Source organism: Megascapheus bottae, chromosome 15 (assembly GCF_031878675.1).
Source record: "Megascapheus bottae isolate mThoBot1 chromosome 15, mThoBot2.hap1, whole genome shotgun sequence".
Classification (NCBI taxonomy): Eukaryota; Metazoa; Chordata; class Mammalia; order Rodentia; family Geomyidae; genus Megascapheus; species Megascapheus bottae.
This window is the reverse complement of record NC_143523.1, coordinates 27,709,153-27,729,318: the sequence shown is the minus strand read 5'-3', so window position 1 is coordinate 27,729,318 and position 20,166 is coordinate 27,709,153. Positions and strand designations below refer to the sequence as shown.

The following is a 20,166-nucleotide window of genomic DNA, read 5'->3' as shown; positions in this document are numbered from 1 at the left end:
TGTCCTTGGACTTTCTCAAGGCTAGAGCTCTACCACTTGAGCCTCAGCACCACTTTCGGCTTTTTCTGTGTACGTGGTACCAAGGAATCGAACCTGGGTTTCATGCTTGCTAGGCAAGCATTCTACCACTAGGCCAAACTCCTGGCCCAACATTTCTAACTTCACTGTAGTATAAGAAGCAACTAAGCTACAAGTTGCTTAGTTGCAAGTAATCTCACAAACCTAATAAATGATTTGATTATATAGCAGAAAAAGCTCTTGTCTATGTTTCTTCCTTTCTGTTTTTTCTACCACAGCTTTAATTCAAATTCTCATCACCTTTTATTTAAATTATTCTTCAGTCTAATTAGCCTCTTTATGTTCTTTATTGGCCTTTTTCCAATTTGTTCTCCACAACGTGAAAACTTTCCTGTGATATCTTCTCTTTAAATCATACAAATGACTCTAGAATAAAATCTAGGTGCCTCTATCTACCTACTCAACTGTTTTCCACCATACATCTCATCAGTTTTGTACTCTGAATATGTGCTTTTAGTACTGCATCAGGGTATGTGCTTTTATACCTGCAACATTTAAACCTTTTGACTCCTTCCAGTCTGTGAGCCATATAAGGCCCTCAAAATCATTAGGTATAGACAGGTATGCGTCTTATTTGGTTCTTGCCAGCTGCTTGAGGTCCAGCTGCCTGTATTGATAGTTTTCTATGGCTTGTAAGTGATATTGTAAATATCCAAAGAACCCTTTGCAGAAAAGTTTCCCCATTCCTGCATTATGCCTTTGTACATGTCTTCCTTCTGTGCAAAGTAATGTCTTCCCACATTCTCCTCAGAACTGTCTCTCTTCATCTTTCAAGCCCCATCTCTTTCTTTGAGATACTTCTTCACCTATTCTGATAGTTCCTTCATTGTCATGATTTTTATTTGCTTGTTCCTTTTTTTTTTTTTTTTGCCAGTCCTGGGCTTGAGCTCAGGGCCTGAGCACTGTTCTTGGACTTTCTTAAGGCTAGAGCTCTACCACTTGAGCCTCAGCACCACTTCTGGCTTTTTTTTTTCTGTGTATGTGGTACCGAGGAATCGAACCCTGGTCTTTGTGCATGCTAGGCAAGCACTCTACCACTAGGCCAAACTCCTGGCCCCTTGTTTGTTTGTTTTTTTAGATTTGTTTTCTTTTTTTTATTACTAGCTTACATTATTTATGTAGTTGGGTATTTCATTGTTACATTTGCACACTTTTATTTCAATTCATAGCTCAGTGGTCAAAATTAGTCATGTGGTTCTACCTAACTATAAGAATATGGGGTATGAGGCTAGGAGTGTAGCCTAGTGGTAGAGTGCTTCCCTAGCATGCATGAAACCCTAGGCTCAATAACTCATTGCCACACAGAGAGAAAAAGTCAGAAGTGGTACTGTGGCTCAAATGGAATAGCACTAGTGTTGAGAAAGCCCAAGGACAGTGCCCATGCCCTGAGTTCAAGCCCCCAGGACTGATTATTAAGGAGGAGGAGGGGGAGGAGAAAAAGGAGGAGGAGGAAGAAGAGGAGGAGGAAGAAGAGAAGTAAGTGCAGGTGGTGGTGATGTAGAAGAAACAACTTGGATGTGTGATGAGTAGTTACTATCTCTACCTCACTATCTATAAAATGTCTTTCCTAGTCATTACTTTATGAAAAACTAAAGAAAGAACTTGTAGTCTAATTTGGAAGAGAGAAGACATAGACAAACATTTTGAAAATTATCCCTAGCAAGAAATCAGATATGATTTTAGTGAGCATGTTCAGAACTTATTATGTTGAGAAGGTATCAAGCATAGAAAGTTAGAAATAAAGTACTGAGAGGAAGGAAAGCTAGTAGAAAGAGAACAGTAGACATGAATTTCAAAGGAAAAAACTAATATTTGATACTGAAGTTTTGAATACTGGATGACTAGTGTTTTCCTGTTTGGAAATCAATGAACAAATAAAAATGCTTTTGTCAAAGTTGAGTTTTCAAAGATAATGTTTTACAACACTCTAATGATATACTTTGTAATGATATGTTTTCAATTCTCTTTTCTTAACAGGGACATTTTTGAAGAAGATAATTACAGTCCCATCCCTGTTGTCAGTGAAGAAGAATATAAAATAGTCATCAGTAAGTTTCCCTTCCAAGATCCAGACCTTGAAAAGGTATAAGCTAGTCTTTAGAATAAAGATTCTTATAAAAATAAATTTATGATCTTTGTTACTATATAAAATTTACTTGACATTGTAAGGAAGATTTACTTCTTTGAGGGCAGCTTTTGTTGCATCATTTGAGAAAACTAATTATATTTGAAGTTTAAAGATTCTGATATTGTTAGTTATTGTTACTGTTTTAGAAGGGACTTTTCTGGGGAATACTAGAAGAGGCTATTCCTAATATTAGGTGGATTCCAAAGGCAAGTGTTAATAATGTTGGGTGAATTCCAAGTTATATATGTGAAATACTGAGAGTTCATAGAAATAAGAGTGTATTCTAGGGAAAGGAAGGAGAACTTTTGAAATATTCATCACTGTTGAAGATATTTTGTGATTTTTAAGAAGTATATTTCTCTAAAATGTTTCTCCAGCTCAAGTAAAAGATATATGAAGGCAATATGCCTGCAGGTTTCTTCTAAAAACAGGAATCTTTATTTTATTTTATTTTTTTTGGCCAGTCCTGGGCTTGAGCTCAGGGCCTGAGTACTGTTCTTGGGTTTTTCTCAAGGCTAGGGCTCTACCACTTGAGCCACAGTACCACTTCTGGTTTTTTTCTATGTATGTGGTACCAAGGAATCGAACCCAGGTCTTTGTGCATGCTAGGCAAGCACTTTACCAGTAGGCCAAACTCCCAGCCAGCATATCTTTTTTAAACAAAGTAATAATGAAGTTTCTAATAATCTATGACAGTTTTCTGGTAATCTGTGGTAATTTTTGATGATGTTAAGCAAAAATTAGGGAAAGGAATAGACCATCATGGAGATTATTCTAGAGTGCACTTATGTGTACATGTATGTATATATGTACACAATAATGCACGATTGCACATATCCAGGCTTTCTGGGTAACAGGAAAACTAGCTAGGAGGGTTTTGCCATTAGCATATCGGTTTCCTTAACAGGGGTTATGGTCATGGGAACATGATGTAATGATTACTTAGGAGGCTAGAATAACAGGTGTTGGTAATTATTTGCATATGAGTAACAATTGTCTTATGCAATGCCAATATTCACCAGATAATAGGAAACACACAGGGTTTGTTCTCAGCTATTTGAGCCATGCCTTTAGTTCTGGTGTTTTTGCAGATTAATTGGAGGTAAGATTTTATCTTCCTGGTTCTGGATTTGAACCTTGATCCTCAGATCTCAACTTGCTGTGTAACTAGGATTATAGGTGCTCAGCTTTGAAGAGCAAGTTTAGAAAAAAAGACAGTTTCACTTTGGGATCTGTTAGGTCTGCCTAGAAGAAATGACTTCTTCCCTTGATACTCTTCCCCTGCACCTGGGAATCCCTGGCCAGCACCTGTAACCCTGGCAGCTGGCATGCCTGGGGGCAGTGGGAGGTCCTTAGTCTGAGGTATTTCTCCCATCCTCTGAGATAACATCCACTTCTGCTGTGGCCACACCCTGTCCCTATATAATCTCTCACTTCCCTCCATAAGCCTTTCTTGCTGTGCCAGAATCCCCCCAAAGTCTATTCTTTCCCTCACACAATAAACGCTCTTCTGAACTGCATGGAGTTTCCTTTCGGCAGACCTCACAGGATCTATTATGTCTGAAGTGCTATAATGAAATTGAAGCACCTAGTGGATAATATTAGCTAGATATATGGATTTGGATTTCAAGAGAGAGACTTGTAAAGTATAGATTTGGGAAATGTTGGCTTTTGCATGGAGATTGAAGTCTTGAGTATCTTAAGATCATCTAAGACATGTATATACAGAAAGAAGAGAAGATTTAGGATACGACCTAAGTCACTATAATACTTAAAGGATAACTAGGGTTAGAGAAGTAGAAAAGGTAGAAAAATAGAAGGACAGGCATCTTGTAGCAGAATAGCAAAGAAGGACAAATTATTTAAGAAGACAGAGAGGGACAGCTATGTCAGATATGCCGAATAATTGAGATAACATGAAAAGTCTCAAGACATTGTATTTAATAACTAGGTCAACTGTGACCTGGGTGAGGGTACTTTCACTAATGCAACAAGGATGCAGTGAATATGAGCATAAAAATATAGCTTAGATTTCATGAATTATAATGATTGGCTTTAGAATTAAAATTATAGATGGCTTTTAATTGTTGCAGACTATAATTTTTCAGGTGGATGTAACTGATGAAGTTTAGCCAAGGAGCCCACTGTGAACTAAGTGAGGTTTGATGATACAATGATGGTGCTGCTTAAGATATATCCTACGAGTTATAGAATAAACTGAATTGTCATTAAGCCTTCAGTAACTGAGCCTCCAACTTTCATGGCCACCCTGACTTTTTTTCATACAAAGAAAGCAAATAGCTTTGCATACGAAGAAGCAAATAGCTAGGTAGCTCTTCATCCTATTTAGAAAATGCATTGATATGTGCTGTCTCTTCTTGATAGGAGTATAGTAGTAATATGATTTTAGGCATAGAATTGACTTGCTATGCTTTTTAAAATAAATATTCTGGATTTATTTAAGATACAAGAAATAAAGCAAAAATATAACAACAAAATTATTCTTTCTCTTTTGAGAAGACAGCATCTTTCTAAGTAGTTCAGATTGTCTTCAATTGCATCATAGTTCTGCTTGGATTATAGGAATGTGCTACCATGCCTGGCAACAGTAGAATACTTGTATTGTTGTTTACTATTACTTTAAATGTATACTCAACTTAATGTTTACATTTTAAGTGATTATATGTCCTTTTTTCTAAAATTTCAAAAATAATATTCCCTTTCTCTTTCTACAGCAACCTTTCCCCAAGAAATTCCCCATGTCTCAGTCAGTGCCTCATATTTATATTCAAGTTAAAGAATTTATTTATGCCAGCCTTAAGTTTTCAGAATCCTTACACCGAAGGTAAGTTTACTAATAGAGATGGTGCCTTTATCATGAATTCCTTTTTTTGTCAGTTGTGGGGCTTGAACTCAGGACCTTGACACTGTTCTTAAGCCTTTCTGTTTCAAGGATAGCACTCTACTACTTGAGCCACATTGCCACTTTTGGCTTTTCTGTTTATATGATACTGTGGAATTGAACTGGGGGCTTCATGTATGTTAGGCAAGCACTCTACCTCTAAGCTGCATTCCTAGCTTGGGTCACAACTGATAGATTAGGAAGAGTTTCTTGTCAGCATTTGATGCCAGGTGACTGAAACACTAGTGATGATGTGCTTATTTCTTAGAAAGTCTTGTTTCTAGATATAGCTATAGGAGAGAAATATTCACTGATAAATGATAGGACATGAACTTAGGATGGACCAAGCTCTGGGTTTGAACCCAAGACTAAAACTAAAACAATAACAACAGTGTATGTTGTGTACATGTGCACACACATGTGTGTCACTGCATTAAAATGAAGAATAAGTAGAATTATTTATGGTTTGTCTGATCTTGCTATGTCTACATTTCCAATAAACAATTATTTTAAAATACATGTTAGTGACATTTTTATAGATTTTTAAAATTATGTCAAAGAAATCTTTTATTACTTAATTTGAATACCTAGAAGAAAAGAATAAGTTTTTCAAGTGCTGCTTTAGCAATCTAAAGTGATGTGTTAAGATGTTATGAAACACCATAGGTTATTTTGTGTCAAATTAAAATTAACATAAGGTAATTTTTCATATGTTTTTAATTGTAATTAACAGAAGGGTTACATTATATTCGCCAGATAGACGGTGCATTATTTCACATACATTGATACCCTTTCTCGTGTCTTGGTCCCCATTTCCCTCCTCCCACCCCAGCCCCTCATCTTGTTTTTCTCCCTTCCCTATCAGACTTCAAATAACCAAATATGCATATATACAATATATCAGATAACCAGGAGAAATACAGTAACAATATGAGATAACCAAGGGACAGCAAAAGAGATGAGAGATAACATAGTACATTAAGGACAACAATCACTCATTATATGGCTTTTGTTTCTATATTCTAGAGGTCCTGTCAATGGCCTTATGAATCTACATTTTGTTCTGTTGTAAATCTCTGCTAGGAGAGCCCAAGGTTTCTACTGATTAGGACAAATGAGGGAAACCATTGAGCCCATGTTCCTTTGAGTCTGGCTTACTTCACTTAATATGATTTTTTCTAAGTCTTTTCATTTCCAATACAAGGTAATTTAATCTCAATGGCTATGGATAGCTTAGATATATTAAATCTGGTAATTATATCTGGAAGGAACATCAGTTTGTATTTTAAAAGTAGCTTTTAGGCTGGGTGTGGTGGCTCATGTCTGTAATCCTAGTTATTCAGGAGGCTATTCAGGATCACAGTTTGAAGACAGCCAGAGCAGAAAAGTCCCCATGAGACTCTTACCTTCAGTTAACCAATCAAAACCTGAAGTAGAGCAGTGACTCAAAGTGTTAAGAGTGTTAGCTTTGAGCAAAAGAACTCAGAGACAGTGCTCAGGCCCTGGGTTCAAGCCCATGATGGACCCCCCACCCCCCAAAAAAACCAGTAATCATTCTACATGAATTATCTTGCAAAGTAACTGTCCTACAATGGAGTCATAATTTAAGAATAATTTTGTTTGCTTGTACTAAATAAATACTTCATGTTTCTTCTGTATCGATTAATTTGATGAACATTCTACTTTGGAAAATGTTCCTTTTTGAGTTGAAGTTTATGATTTAATAAATACATGAGTATATTTTATTTAAAGATGATAAGCCATAACTTAGAACATTTTTTTTGTAAATTGTGTTAAATTCTTTAGAACATTGACTATGTCTGGGAAGGTGAATAATGTCAATCTGTGTTTTTTAGCTCAACAGAAATAGATGATATGCTCAGGAAATCAACAAATTTGCTGCTGACCAGAACTTTGAACAGCTGTCTACTGAACCTAATTAGAAAACCTCATATTGGTTTGGCAGAGGTGGGTTAAGAAGAAATACATAGGCTAGGAGTTTGGCCTAGTGGTAGAGTGCTTGCCTAGCATGCACGAAGACCTGAGTTCTATTCCTTGGTACCACACACATAGTAAAAACCAGAAGTGGTGCTGTGGCTCAAGTGATAGGGTTCTAACCTTGAAAAAACCGAAGGATAGTGCTCAGGCCCTGAGCTCAAGCCCAGGATTGGCAAAAAAAAAAAAAAAAAAAAAAAAAGAAGAAGAAGAAGAAGAAAAAGAAGAAGAAATAATACATAGTCGAATATCTCAATATATGAAAAAATTAGTGTGATTGCTGAACCTCATCCTGTAAAAATGGCCTTACTTGTTAAATTTATTAATATAAGCAGATTTTTGGAATAGAAAGCAATGTTTTAGATCAAATGTGAGGGGAAAGGGTTTATATGGGGAGCAGAAGATAGTTGAAGATAAAACATATATTTAGACTTTTTATTGCCAGACTTTACATGGACAGTTCAAATTCTTGTTTTTTACTTGCTCCATGTGTAAAATTTGAAAAATACCATGAAAGGTTATTGAAAAGCCAGATGCCAGTGTCTGATGCCTGTAATCCTAGCCAATGAGATCTGAGGATCATGGTTTGAAACCAGCCCTGGCAAGAAAGTCTAATGAGGCTCCTATCTCCATTTAACCACCCAAAATGCTGGAAGTTGAACTGTGGCTTAGACATAGTTCCCAAGCCCTAAGTTGAAGCCTCAGGATGGGTACACACACACATATGCATACACAAAATAATGATGATGATGATGATGAACAGACTGAGTGTACACATATATATTTTAAAATATTTTCATTTACAAGCAATATTTTTAGTAGACTTTTGAAATAACTCAGTTAATCAATTTTATCTCATACTGCATATATTCTAGTAACTCACTTTTCAAAACCGAGTGTTTTTGCATCTATGTGGTACGTTTTTTACCAGATATATTTTGTGTTTTCTAGCTTGTGCAAATCATCATAAACACAACACACCTTGAACAAGCTTGTAAATACCTGGAGGATTTTATAACTAACATTACAAATATTTCTCAAGAAACTGTTCATACTACAAGACTTTATGGACTTTCTACTTTTAAGGTATGTAAACATGTGACCCAAAATTTCATTTTAGCTGTTGGAAGTAAATTTTATAAGATTAAAACATAAATATTATTTGCACAATTTCCTTATATTTCTAAATATTGAGAATTAGAGATATTTCTTGCCCAAGTTAACAGCTAAATATCAATTCCTCTTGGTAATTTTAAGTCACTAATTAAATTGGAGAAAAATGTTGATTTTCTATAATATATTACATTATGTTCATTTTTTTTGCCAGTCCTGGCCCTTGAACTCATGGCCTGGGCAGTGTCCTTGGAATTTCTGAAGGCTAGAGCTCTACCACTTAAGCCACAGCACCATTTCTGACTTTTTTCTATGTATGTAGTACGGAGGAATTGGACCCTGGTCTTCGTGCATGCTAGGCAAGCACTTTACCACTAGGCTAAACTCTGGCCCCATTTTGTTCATTTTTGGACAATAAATGGTAGTGTTGCACAAGAATGACTGAATTTCTATTAATATTCCATAATATAGTTCAGTAGGTTTATATGTGTATATTTGCAAAATAAAAGTGTGAGAAAAATTAAATAAGTAGTGAAGTAAGCAACTGTAAATTTTCCATCTTATATTAGCTCTGATTTGAAGAAAACTGAATATTATTCTATATCATTAGTCTTCCTTTTTCTAGATGAAAGTTTTCTTTATAACATAATAGAATATAATGAGATTAATTAAAGATAAAATGTTTTTTATAAGTAGTCTTAGTGATTTAGAATCATATAAATGAGAAATTATATTAATTTTTTATTGCTGATAAGCAGTTTAAAGGAGAATGGATTATTTTGGCTCATAGTTTCACAGGTTTCAATCCAAGGATACTTTGCCTCATTGCTTTTCACCTGAGATGAGGCTAAAAACCATGGCACAGAGTGTGTAGTGGAGTGAAATTGCTCATTTCTGGCAGTGGGGAAGGAGAACAAGCTGTGATAACAGGCTTCTTCCGTTGTCTACTTTTGTCCTATCTGGGCCTCTAGCCTGTATGATGGTACCACTCTCTTTTAAGGTGGCACTAACCCTTCCAGTTATAGTTCCACAAGCCAATTGTCTCTGGAAGTACCCTTACACATATACACAGAAGTGTGCTTTATTAATTCCCTAGAACTCTCAACCCAATCTAGTTGAAAATCAAGATTAATCATCACATTGGTATTTGTATTTGTTTAGGATTTGTATTTTGAGTCTTCCATTAAACTAATGATAAAATATTTTCTGACCCCTGTAAAATAAGCTTCCCAGATTAGTCCCATAGCAAATTCTCAAGGTATTCTGTTAAAAGTAATCCTTGTCTTACTATCTTCCTTTAATTTAAGTTACTTAATTTTCCTCCTAAAATTATGTTATAATAATTCAAAACTTTAAATTCAGGGCACTTGTATTTAGAAATAACTTATTCAGTGTTAACACTCACCCTGACTTTTTTTTTTTTTTTTTTTTTTTTTTTGTGGGTCATGGGGCTGGAACTCAGCCTGGGCACTGTCCCTGAGCTCTTCAGCTCAAAGCTACTGCTGTACCCTTGAGCCAAGCCCCACTTCCCATTTTCTAGACGTTAATTGGAGATCAGAGTCTCCATCCTTTTGTGCCCTGGCTGGCTTTGAACCTTGATCCTCAAATATCAGCCTCCTGAGTAGCTAGAATTACAGACGTGAGCCACTGCGCCCAGCTCGCCCAAGCTTTGAATGTATGAAGTCTACAAACAACCCTGTGTTCTTAAAAATGATGTCTTCGTTGGGTGTCAGTGGCTCATGCCTGTAATCCTAGCTACTCAGAGGACTGAGATCTAAGGATCAGTTTCTGAAGCCAGCCCAGGCAAGAAAACCTATGAGACTCTTACCTCCATGTGGTAGAGCACTAGCCTTGAGCAAAAGAGCTCTGGGAGAGTGCCCAGGCCTGGAGTCCTATGACTAGAGAGGAGGAGTGCAGGGAGGGAGAGGGAGAGAGGGAGGAGAATGAGGCTGAGAAAAGAAAGAGGAGCTAGGCTTACACTTATAATTCCAGATACTCATGAAGTGGAGATTGGAAGGATTGAGGTTTGAGGCCATCCTGGGCAAAAAGTTCATGAGATTCCTATCCCAGTCAATGGCTAGTGGTATATACTTGTAATTCTAGCTGTGTTGATATTGGGAAAATCAGAGTTCTGTGACAGTCCAAACCAACCAACAAACAAAAACTCATACAATCCTATCTCAGCAGAAAGAGGTGGGTGTTGTGGTGCTTGCCTGTCATCCTGCTATATATGAACACCCCCCTTCCCCCCAAAAAAGGGAGACTTATTTCAAACATAACAAAAGCAAAATGGCTGGGAGTAAGGCTCAATAGAGCACTTGTCTAGCAAGCACGAGACCCAATACTGCCAAAAAGGAAGGAAGTGAGGGAGGGAGGAAAGGGTAAAGAGGGAAAGAATAACAAGTGAAATAAAGAGTAGCGCCAGCAAAAAAACTTAACAATTTTCCTGAACTTTAAATAAATGACTAAAATAATAGACCAAAGAAAATTCTAAGATAAAATTTGGAATTTTAAGAAAAATTGATTTATTTTTGACTTGTATAATAGTTTCTTTGTGTTATTTTGTCCTTATCAGGATGCTCGGCATGCAGCAGAAGGAGAAATATATACCAAACTTAATCAAAAAATTGATGAATTTGTTCAGCTTGCTGATTATGACTGGACAATGTCTGAGCCAGATGGAAGAGCTAGTGGTTATTTAATGGATCTTATTAATTTTTTGAGAAGCATATTTCAAGTATTTACTCATTTGCCTGTAAGTATAAACAACTGCAAAATTTGTGCAAGTTTGCTTACTAAGTTTATATTTTAGAGTTTAACCTTAGTCATCTTCACAGATTTTGGTACTATAGAAAGCTGTAGAATTTGGGGAACTACCAATATCCACATTGTATGTTATCTCTGTGGTTAGATAAGTACACTGTACTGTAGTAAACAATAAGATTCAGTACTAAACACAAATGAATATCATCTGAAAGTATTACTACCAGATGACAACAGAAAATTCATGTTTCAAATGTTACCTGGAGGGCTGGGAGTTTAGCCTAGCGGTAAAGTGATTGCCTAGTGGGCATGAAGACCCACGTTCAACTTGGTACCACATACATAGAAAAAGCCAGAAGTGGTTCTGTGTCTCAGGTGGCAGAGCTCTAGCCTTGAGAAAGCCCAAGGACAGTGTTCAGGCCCTGAGGTCAGGCCCCAGGACTGGCAAAAAAAAAAAAAAAAAGGTTACTTGAATTTTTGCAAATAGGGATGGCAGAATTCTAGGAATTTAACCTGTAATAAAAACAAAACAACAACAAAAAATACAGAGACACTCTTTTTTGGAGTTAAACCAGCAGAGGTTGAAATGAGAGGGCTAAAAAATTGTAAGTGAATGTTTACATTAAGATTACCTTTCATTGTGAGCAAACAACAACAGAAAAAGAAAGGCAGCAAAAGGAAGATGAGAACTAATATTTCAGAGCATCTGGTTTTCTTTTGTTCTTCCTTGTATGGAGGAAACAATGGATAAAGGAGATAGGGAACTACCTTGATGTTCTTACATACAGAATATTTGTACGTCAGGGAGAGATAACAGAAATGCAATAGACATAGATGTTGGTAACATTCTTATAAAGAAACTTATACAAAGGACTGTAATTCAAAAAATTAAGAGATTAGATTCTGCAGAAAAAGTCCCATAGAGGAGCATGTTCAGACTAGAGAAGTCCTTTTAGTTGGTTCCTTTTTTATTTTTTTTAATCTGGGAGTCTTTAGGCTTTGCAGGAAAGCTATCATACTGTTCTAAGACCTTTCTGTCTTTTATAGAAATCATTGTGGTAGGTGGTAGCATTGAGATTAAAACTTCTGTTGATGTTTTGGAAGTAAGAGAATTAGTAGCTGGCAAAGATCTGTAGTAGATGTCTGTAAGGATTTATTCTTCATTCAGAACTTTGTGGACTGTCATGTAGAAAGTTATTCTTAGATAAAAAGGATAGTCTACCTTGATCATCTTCCTCCCTGTTCTTTGAGTTTGTTTTGTTTTAATATATACCTCTCTTCTTTTGATGTATTTCTCTTATTCTTAAAATCCACCCTGCATTTCTCTCACACTGGAGGTGAGTTAATAATATCCATACCACCTCTGTTCTCATAATCTAGAGCTTAGAATTGTGTCTAAAAAGGGGTGATTTAATAATATCTATACCACCCTATTCTCATAATCTAGGGCTTAGACTTGTGTCTAAAAAGCCTGTCTAGAAAGCCTTTGTCATAAGAATTTGAAGGTAAAGATGTCCCATCAGAAGATGCAATTTAAAATCATATATCTTAATGGGATTTTCTTTATCAATATCAACTAACAGAAGATAACTATACCACATTTAATTGGAGAAATGAGGACTTTGACTATACCTAGTCTCTGGACAATGGTCTCCTTACTCTATTTTATATAACATGTCATTCAAATGTATGCCTCATGAAATGATACATTTCTTGTACTATACTCTCAGAATCACTCTCAAAAGATTGACTCCGGCTAGGAATGTGACTTAGTGGTAGAGTGCTTAACTAGCATGTATGACACACTCTTAGTGGTAGAATCATTGCCTAGCATGTATGAAGCCCTGGGTTCAATTCCTCAGTACCACATAAACAGAAAAAGCCAGAAATGGCACTGTGGCTCAAGTGATAGAGCGCTAGCTTTGAGCACAGAGAGGCTCAGGGACAGAGCTCAGGCCGAGTTCAAGCCTCAGGACTTGAAAAAAAAGAATCATAAATCCTTGAATGACAAAGACTTATACCAGTATCAGTATGTATTAAAAATAGAGAGAAGGTTCATTTGAGTGGAATTTGTCTAATTTATTAACCATTATGTGGAAATCACCTTGATATTCTGGCAATTTCTCTGTAAATGTAAAACTAGGGATATGAAATATTAAATTTTCATTACTATATAGCCCTAACTCTCAGATCTGGATGCTTATATAAAGAAATTAGGATAAGAAAAAGAAGAAAAGAAATAAGGGCATAGCATACAACTATCATAGTTATTGCTTTAAGAATGGCTTCTAGTATATTTCAGTTTTCAACATGTGAATTGGCCATGATAGTAAGATTCAATTACAAGTAAAATTAACCTCCTCTAATTTCTCTTGCTTTTATCCTTTGTCGAGTAAGAAGAGTTACAGCCCATTAATATTTAATCACTTCTAAATGCAGAGGCATTTCTTCAAAACTTTGACTTTGCTAGACTTTTACTGCTTTGCTTATCTGTGTTTTTCTTTCTGCCTACTCAATTTGGGGTGACTTTGAAGATACATGGGCCTGCCATGACAGCAGCAGCAGTGATCCTACCAGTGAGCTAAAAATGTGAATTCTCTTTGCCATCTAAATCGATGTTCAAAGGACTGTTTTTCTTTTTTGTTTTGTTTTTAAAAGCCTGCCAAAGTTTGATGAAGTCTATGATTGTAATAAAGAAGTTTTGAGGGAAATAGGAATGTATTACTGGTAGCCCAAATGCTCTCTTACATTAGAAAAACATTTTATTTCAGTTTTAAGATGATTATGTTCTATTTTCTTTCCTCCTCTTTCTCCTTCCTTGCCTTTTTACCTCCCCCTCTAGAGCAAACATTTATGTTGCTTCCTCACTTGAGAGAAAACTGTTATAAACCTAAGTCAGAGGAGGGATTTGTAGTTGATTATGGGGATTGTGGTTAATTGATGTGGTAACCAATTTCTTGAAGTGATATCAGTAATTAGATGAAGATAGAAAGCAAGTGTGAGAAACAGAAATGTCAAAAGGTATTTGGGAAAATGTTGGGAGTACTAAAATGAGCATATTTTTGATAGACCTATGAATTTTGGGGCATAACCTTAAAATTCTGTCTTTAAGGTAGTATCAAAGTTATTAAAACTCAAAAAAGGAATGTATCTTGATATTTAAACCTTCATAACTCATTCATTCTGCATTAGGAATTTGAGACGTTTGAGTGTTATGTTGAGTGATGAGTTAGAAAATTTACTAGGAAAGGAATCATACATTTGTGAAATCATCTTAGGGAAAATTTCACATTTTTCGCCAAGATTCTTGTTTTTTTTTCTGATTTAATAATATTTTTATATTCTTAATAAGATATTGTTTCATACATCTGAGACTTTTTGGACCAATGGTTCTTATGTAAAATAGAAGAAATGTTACATTTTTAATTAAAATTTCAACTTTTCAACTATGCATCCTTTTTATTTTTCAAATTTTTTTTTTTCTTGAGGGAGTTGAACTCAGGGCCTGAGCACTGTCCTTGGGCTTTTTCCTCAAGGATAGCGCTCCACCACTTGAGCACTACTTCCAGCTTTTCTATGTATATGGTACTAAGGAATTGAACTGGGGTCTTTGTGCATGCTATGAAAGCCTTTTACCACTAGGCCAAATTCCTGGCCCCTGCGTCCTTATTTATATTTCAATTGAGTCTTATTTCTGCTTTCATGTTTACTCCACATTTGATGAAAGATTTCTTTCAGTCTGTATACTTAACATTGTGGCTCAATTGTGTTATACGTTATGGCTTAAGAGTCTTTCCTTCCTCTTTTTGTCTTTGAAAAGACTGTTTCACACTCTTACAACTGCAACCTTAGAGACAGCAAATTTGTATTAAATTGTAATTTAATTGTATTAAATTACTAATTTAAATAACTTTAAAAGTAGGATCAGAATCAGTATATCTACTTACCAATGTTAGGTTTTATTTTCAACTGGAGCATGACTGCTTTCCTTTTTTTTTCCCTTGAGAAGGGTTATGTAACCTTTTAAGACAAAGCCTGTTATCAATTTAAAGAGTAATATTTTACATCTATATTCTTTTTTTACTTAAGTAAAAATGTGGTGTTTTTTGGTGGGGTTATAAATAAAGAAAATAGACTTCTGGAATCCTTGAGGAACAGTATACCAATGCATAAAGAATGGTGTTATTTCAAGAGCATGTTTTTACATTTTAACTACTTAAGAATGTTAAAAGTACTTTGAAAAGTTTGTTCAGACTATTACTGTTGTAACAATTTTTTTAAAAAATTCAAATGAAAACTTGAAAATGTAAGGTTCCAAATTGGTTTTTAAATATTTCAGCATTTTCTCCATTATATTAGAGATCTATGAAATGTTACTTTGAAACTGAAATAAGTTAATCCATAAGCTAATAACATATGTTGTAGTTTTGTTACCATGTTATTCCATGATGTTTCAAAAGAAACTTAAGCATCTTTAGATTAATCTAAAATAATAAGGTATTTTGAAATTTTTGTCTAACATAAACGGAGGTGGGTTCTTTTTATGCCTTTTAGACTGAAGCTAGTGGTTAGTGGTTTATTGTTTTTGTGATTGGCATTAAAAGCCTTATTTCACAGCTTGCAGTGAGGGACTATTGGGTAAAGAGTGGCTGTGTTCCACAAACTAAATTCAAAAACTGTCAATCAAGGTCTCACATAGGTTACTTAGAGAATGAGTTTTCTTACTGATTTCACCAAATGTTGCCTCATGCTGTCTTTGATTGGCACAGCCTGGCAGGGAGGATGGATGAATCTGTCACCGGCTGGTTAATTGTGTTGCTGGTCTCAGTCTGACATTAGGTCTTTGACTCTTAAATGGCTCAATACAAAACAAATTAGCAGATTGTAGTCATATTTCTCATTCTATATGCTTTGACTTTGTTGAATGCAGTCCATAAATCATATTGACTGACACACAAGTAAATGATGAAAGCTGCTTTTGAGTCATGAATGTAGAAAGCAGCACTGAGAAGGTGCCATGGAAGGATGCATATGGTTGACCCTTTGGGAATTTCCTAGGAGCCAAATGTCTCTTTACCACAATTGTTCTTAGAAGAAAAGCTTTGGGGTAATGCAAAAAGGATCTAATATGTCAGCAGATTCTCTTTTGCAAGTTCCTTTGAAATATAAGAAGTTTGTGTAAGACTTTTCTCTCTTTGCAAGTTGTTTTTCAGCAAAATTGTTAAAAAAGCAGAGCAAAAAAAAATGTAGGTATCGTTAAAAAGTTTAGCAGGTGTTTACTTAGTGAACTTGGTTAAAGAGAAAAAAGTGTAATTCTTGCAATTTTTCAGATGACAGGAGAAATGATTGGGTACTTAAAATTTAAATATGCAATATTTTCTGTTACTTAATTGTGTTGGCTTTGTTATGTAAAAATGAGCATAGTTTTTAATGAAGATCATATTTTTAAAGATAATTGTGAAAGTATTTAGACTTTTTATGTTAGAAAGCAACAATAATAGCACAATAGTTCTCAGGTGAAATTTTTTGGTAATAGTGAAATGTGTAATAAACTGGGGTATGCAGACTTTGGCGACATTAACGGTGTTCTCTCAAAAAATTAGCATCAGATGAAATTGGAAAATGGTTCTACACAGTCTGGAGGTAGAAATGACACATTAAAAATTAGTAATATGTAATCTTCCAGGATAAAACATTAAAATTTGGTGAATTTGAACACATACTATTAACTTAAATTTTGATGTATAGATAGTATTTTGTTTGAAAATTTTATATTACATGTATCTTTAAAAGTATTGTTGACTGGGAAGAGCCAGAAATTTGGCCTAGTGGTAGAGTGCTTGCCAAGCGTGCACAAAGATCCAGGTTCAACTCCTTGGTACCACATACATAATAAAAGCCAGAAGTGGTGCTGTGGCTCAAGTGGTAGAGCACTAGCCTTGAGGAAAACCCAAGGACAGTGCTCAGACCCTGAGTTCAAGCCCTAGGACTGGCAAAAAAAGAAAAAAAAAGTATTGTTGACTGGGAATGATAGGAGGAAAAGGATGACATTGTCCAAAAAGAAATGACAATACCTGACTTGTGTAACTGTAAGCCCTCTGTATATCACCTTTATAATAGCAAAAAAAGTGAAAATAAAGTCAGTGTTGGTTCATTTTCAAGACAAAAAAGTATTGTTGAAAATAGTAAATCTATGTTTAATATATTTAAAAGAAATTTAGTGTTATAAATTTATTATTACATGTTATTTACATAGAAGAGCTAAGTTTGTGACTGTTTTCATTGAGAATTTCCATCCAACTTACAGAATAGCCTGTATCCTGCCACCATTTTCAGGACCAGGTACTATTGCTGTATAGTTATAGCTCCCAAGCCCATGTTGAATTTTTAAAGTTTTCTAAAAACAGTACCTCTCCCATTACTTTGTACTTTGTTTATGAAAATGATCTAATGAATCTTGGCAACTTATTGACCTGCTTTTGCAATTAGTACATTATACTGGTAGTATAGAGCTAATTTGATGGAGAATTATACTAAACTAAAATATACTGCCATTAAGTCAAAATGACATTTCCGTTAAGTATTTTTAAGCCTAGTACATTGTATTAAATAACATGCCATTGATTTCTCCCTTTTCTGCTTTTATACTACCACCCCCATTCATATTGATATTATTCTGCTTGGGGAATGGAGCTGCAGGTCTCCTAGACTAATTCTTCTTGGGTTTAGGGGATTTTTGAAGCATGCTGGGTTTTTCATTGTTTCTGACATTCCTTTTTGGCAGTTCATCAGTATCTGTCAAATATATTGTTTTCATTGGCTTTTATCTCTTAAGTTTTTGATTGAGAAATTGACATTCCATTTTCAAATATGTAGTTGTGTATGGTCTCTAATTGTAAAGACTCCTAATAAAATTCCTTGGTTCTAGTCTGATTTTTATTGTGTAAAGAATAGCCTAATAAACATCAGGAAAATATATTTCATGTCCTTTTCAAATCAGTGCCACATAAATGCTTTTGTACTAGCAAGTTATAGCATTATTTGGGAGGTATTTTTCATGGTATTGTAGCTTTATTGATCTTTGTGGTGAGTAAGAGAAACATAATTATCATTATATCACTTGGTAAATATGTGTTAATGGAAATGAAGCAAAATATGTCTTCTAAATGTCATTTTCTCTAACTATATACATAAACCTTTGAGCTCTACGATGGGAGTCAGTCCATTATCAAATCACATAATTGTCAGTTGAGGGTGACCCTATGAGCAGTATTATACTGGAAAATTCTCCTTAAGAGAGTCTTTCATTACTTTCTCTTTTTTTGTGTGTCTCTCATGGGGCTTGAACTAGGGGCCTAAGTGCTGTTCCTGAGCTTTTCTCTCAAGGCTCACATTCTGCCACTTGAGCCATATTTCTGTCTTTTTTTTTTTTTTTTTTTTTTTTGCTGGTTAACTGGAGGTGAAAGTCTCAAGGACTTTCCTGCCAGGTCTGGCTTTGAATTATAATCTCTATATCTCAGCCTCCTGTGTAACTAGGATTATACGCGTGAGCCCAACAGCGCCTACCTTAATACTTTTATTTTAAAAGCTTCTCCTGCAAAGCTTGATCTAAGAAACGATTTATACTAAAATGATGTGGTACTGTGATTCAGCTGCATATTCAATGGGCTAATTTTTTTTAAAGATATTATTTGGGGGCTGGGAGTATGGCCTAGTGGTTGGAGTACTTGCCTAGCATGCACAAAGCCCTGGGTTCAATTCCTTGGTGCCACATACACAGAAAAAGCCAGAAATGGTGCTCTGGTTCAAGTAGTGGAGCACCAGCTTTGAGGAATGCCCAAGGACAGTTCTCAGACCCTGAGTCCAACCACCAAGACTGGCAAAAAAAAGAAATGCTATTTTTAAGAATGCAAGATTATCAATAACAGTTCCTATAGAATTTTAGGAGTTTATTGTGGTAGAAATATTTTTTAACTGTGTTCTATATTATAGTGAATGAAACCCACAGCATTTTCAGTTTATTTAACTATGTATTTCTAAATAATCAGGTGAATTTTAAGACTTTTTGAAATTAAATACAGTGTGAATTTGATTAAAAACAGGTGAATCTGAAGTCATATTCCTCCTTTTCTCCATCACTAATAAAAACTATGTAACAGACTAAGAGTTTGAGTAGGACTTAGGACTCAAAGTATACTTGAGGCTTTATGTACAAATCTAAATAATAATCTAAATTACACCTTTAATTTCCTTAAATATACAAAAAGGATCTTTGTATTATAAGGATGTTTTGTCAACATGACTGTGATTTTATGTCATAAATAAGATATTTTATTTATTTTGGCTTCTTGAGACATAGGGTTTTTCTGTATGGCCCCAGCTAGCCTCAAACTTGTGATCTTCTTGCTTTCACCTCCAGAGTGCTGGGATTACAAGGTATGCATTATTCTGCCTGGCATAATTAAAAATGTTTGAGAAATTTCAAGAGATTTGCTATAATAATGATATTTTAAACGTATATTTTAATTTTCTTTTGTGCTTTAATGATATTATATCCTGAGAAAGAGGAATTTTAATTCCCATAGTACAAAGGCATCACCATTCAAAATGCAGAAATAGAGAAGCCAATCATCACTATTGTGGCAGCAAAAAGAATGGCAAGTACATAATTTTTGTGGCATTTTACGATGGTTTTCTATGCTTGCTTATCTGTGTTTTGGGTTTGGTTGTTTGTTTTAAATAGGGGAAAGTTGCCCAGACAGCTTGCATGTCAGCCTGCCAGCATCTGTCAACATCTTTAATGCAGATGCTATTGGACAATGAATTAAAACAGATAAGCATGGGAGCTGTTCAACAATTTAACTTAGATGTCATACAGTGTGAATGTAAGTACTATATTGGTTAACTCACACATTTCTAGGAATTTGTATTTAAATATGAAAAAATGTATATAGAAGAAAAACTTTTTCTCAGAACTCAGTATAAATATTTGATTTGTATATATAAAATATTTGTCCTAAACAGTGATTTTTTTTTTTTTTGTCAGTAATGGGGCTTGAACTCTGGGCCTGGGCACTGTCCCTGAGCTCTTCAGCTCAAGGCTACCACCTTGGAACTACAACCCCACTTCCCATTTTCTAGTGATTAATTGGAGATAAGAGTCTTAGGGACTTTAGTGTCCGGGCTG

General features: G+C 35.1%; 1 protein-coding gene across 5 annotated transcripts in view; it reads left to right on the top strand.

The window, feature by feature from the left end:
* The window catches only part of Exoc6 (exocyst complex component 6), a 135,023-nt gene that overhangs the window by 72,086 nt on the left and 42,771 nt on the right, over positions 1 to 20,166 (top strand). For 3 of the 5 annotated variants that reach the window (XM_090346251.1, XM_090346252.1, XM_090346253.1), the window contains exons 14-19: positions 2,056 to 2,161; positions 4,942 to 5,051; positions 6,965 to 7,076; positions 8,055 to 8,189; positions 10,792 to 10,971; positions 19,723 to 19,864. In XM_090346251.1, coding sequence (XP_090202377.1) covers positions 2,056 to 2,161; positions 4,942 to 5,051; positions 6,965 to 7,076; positions 8,055 to 8,189; positions 10,792 to 10,971; positions 19,723 to 19,864 — 785 coding nt within the window. The remainder of the gene's footprint in view (positions 1 to 2,055; positions 2,162 to 4,941; positions 5,052 to 6,964; positions 7,077 to 8,054; positions 8,190 to 10,791; positions 10,972 to 19,722; positions 19,865 to 20,166) is intronic. The other 2 variants (XM_090346254.1, XM_090346255.1) reach the window with 1 other exon arrangement.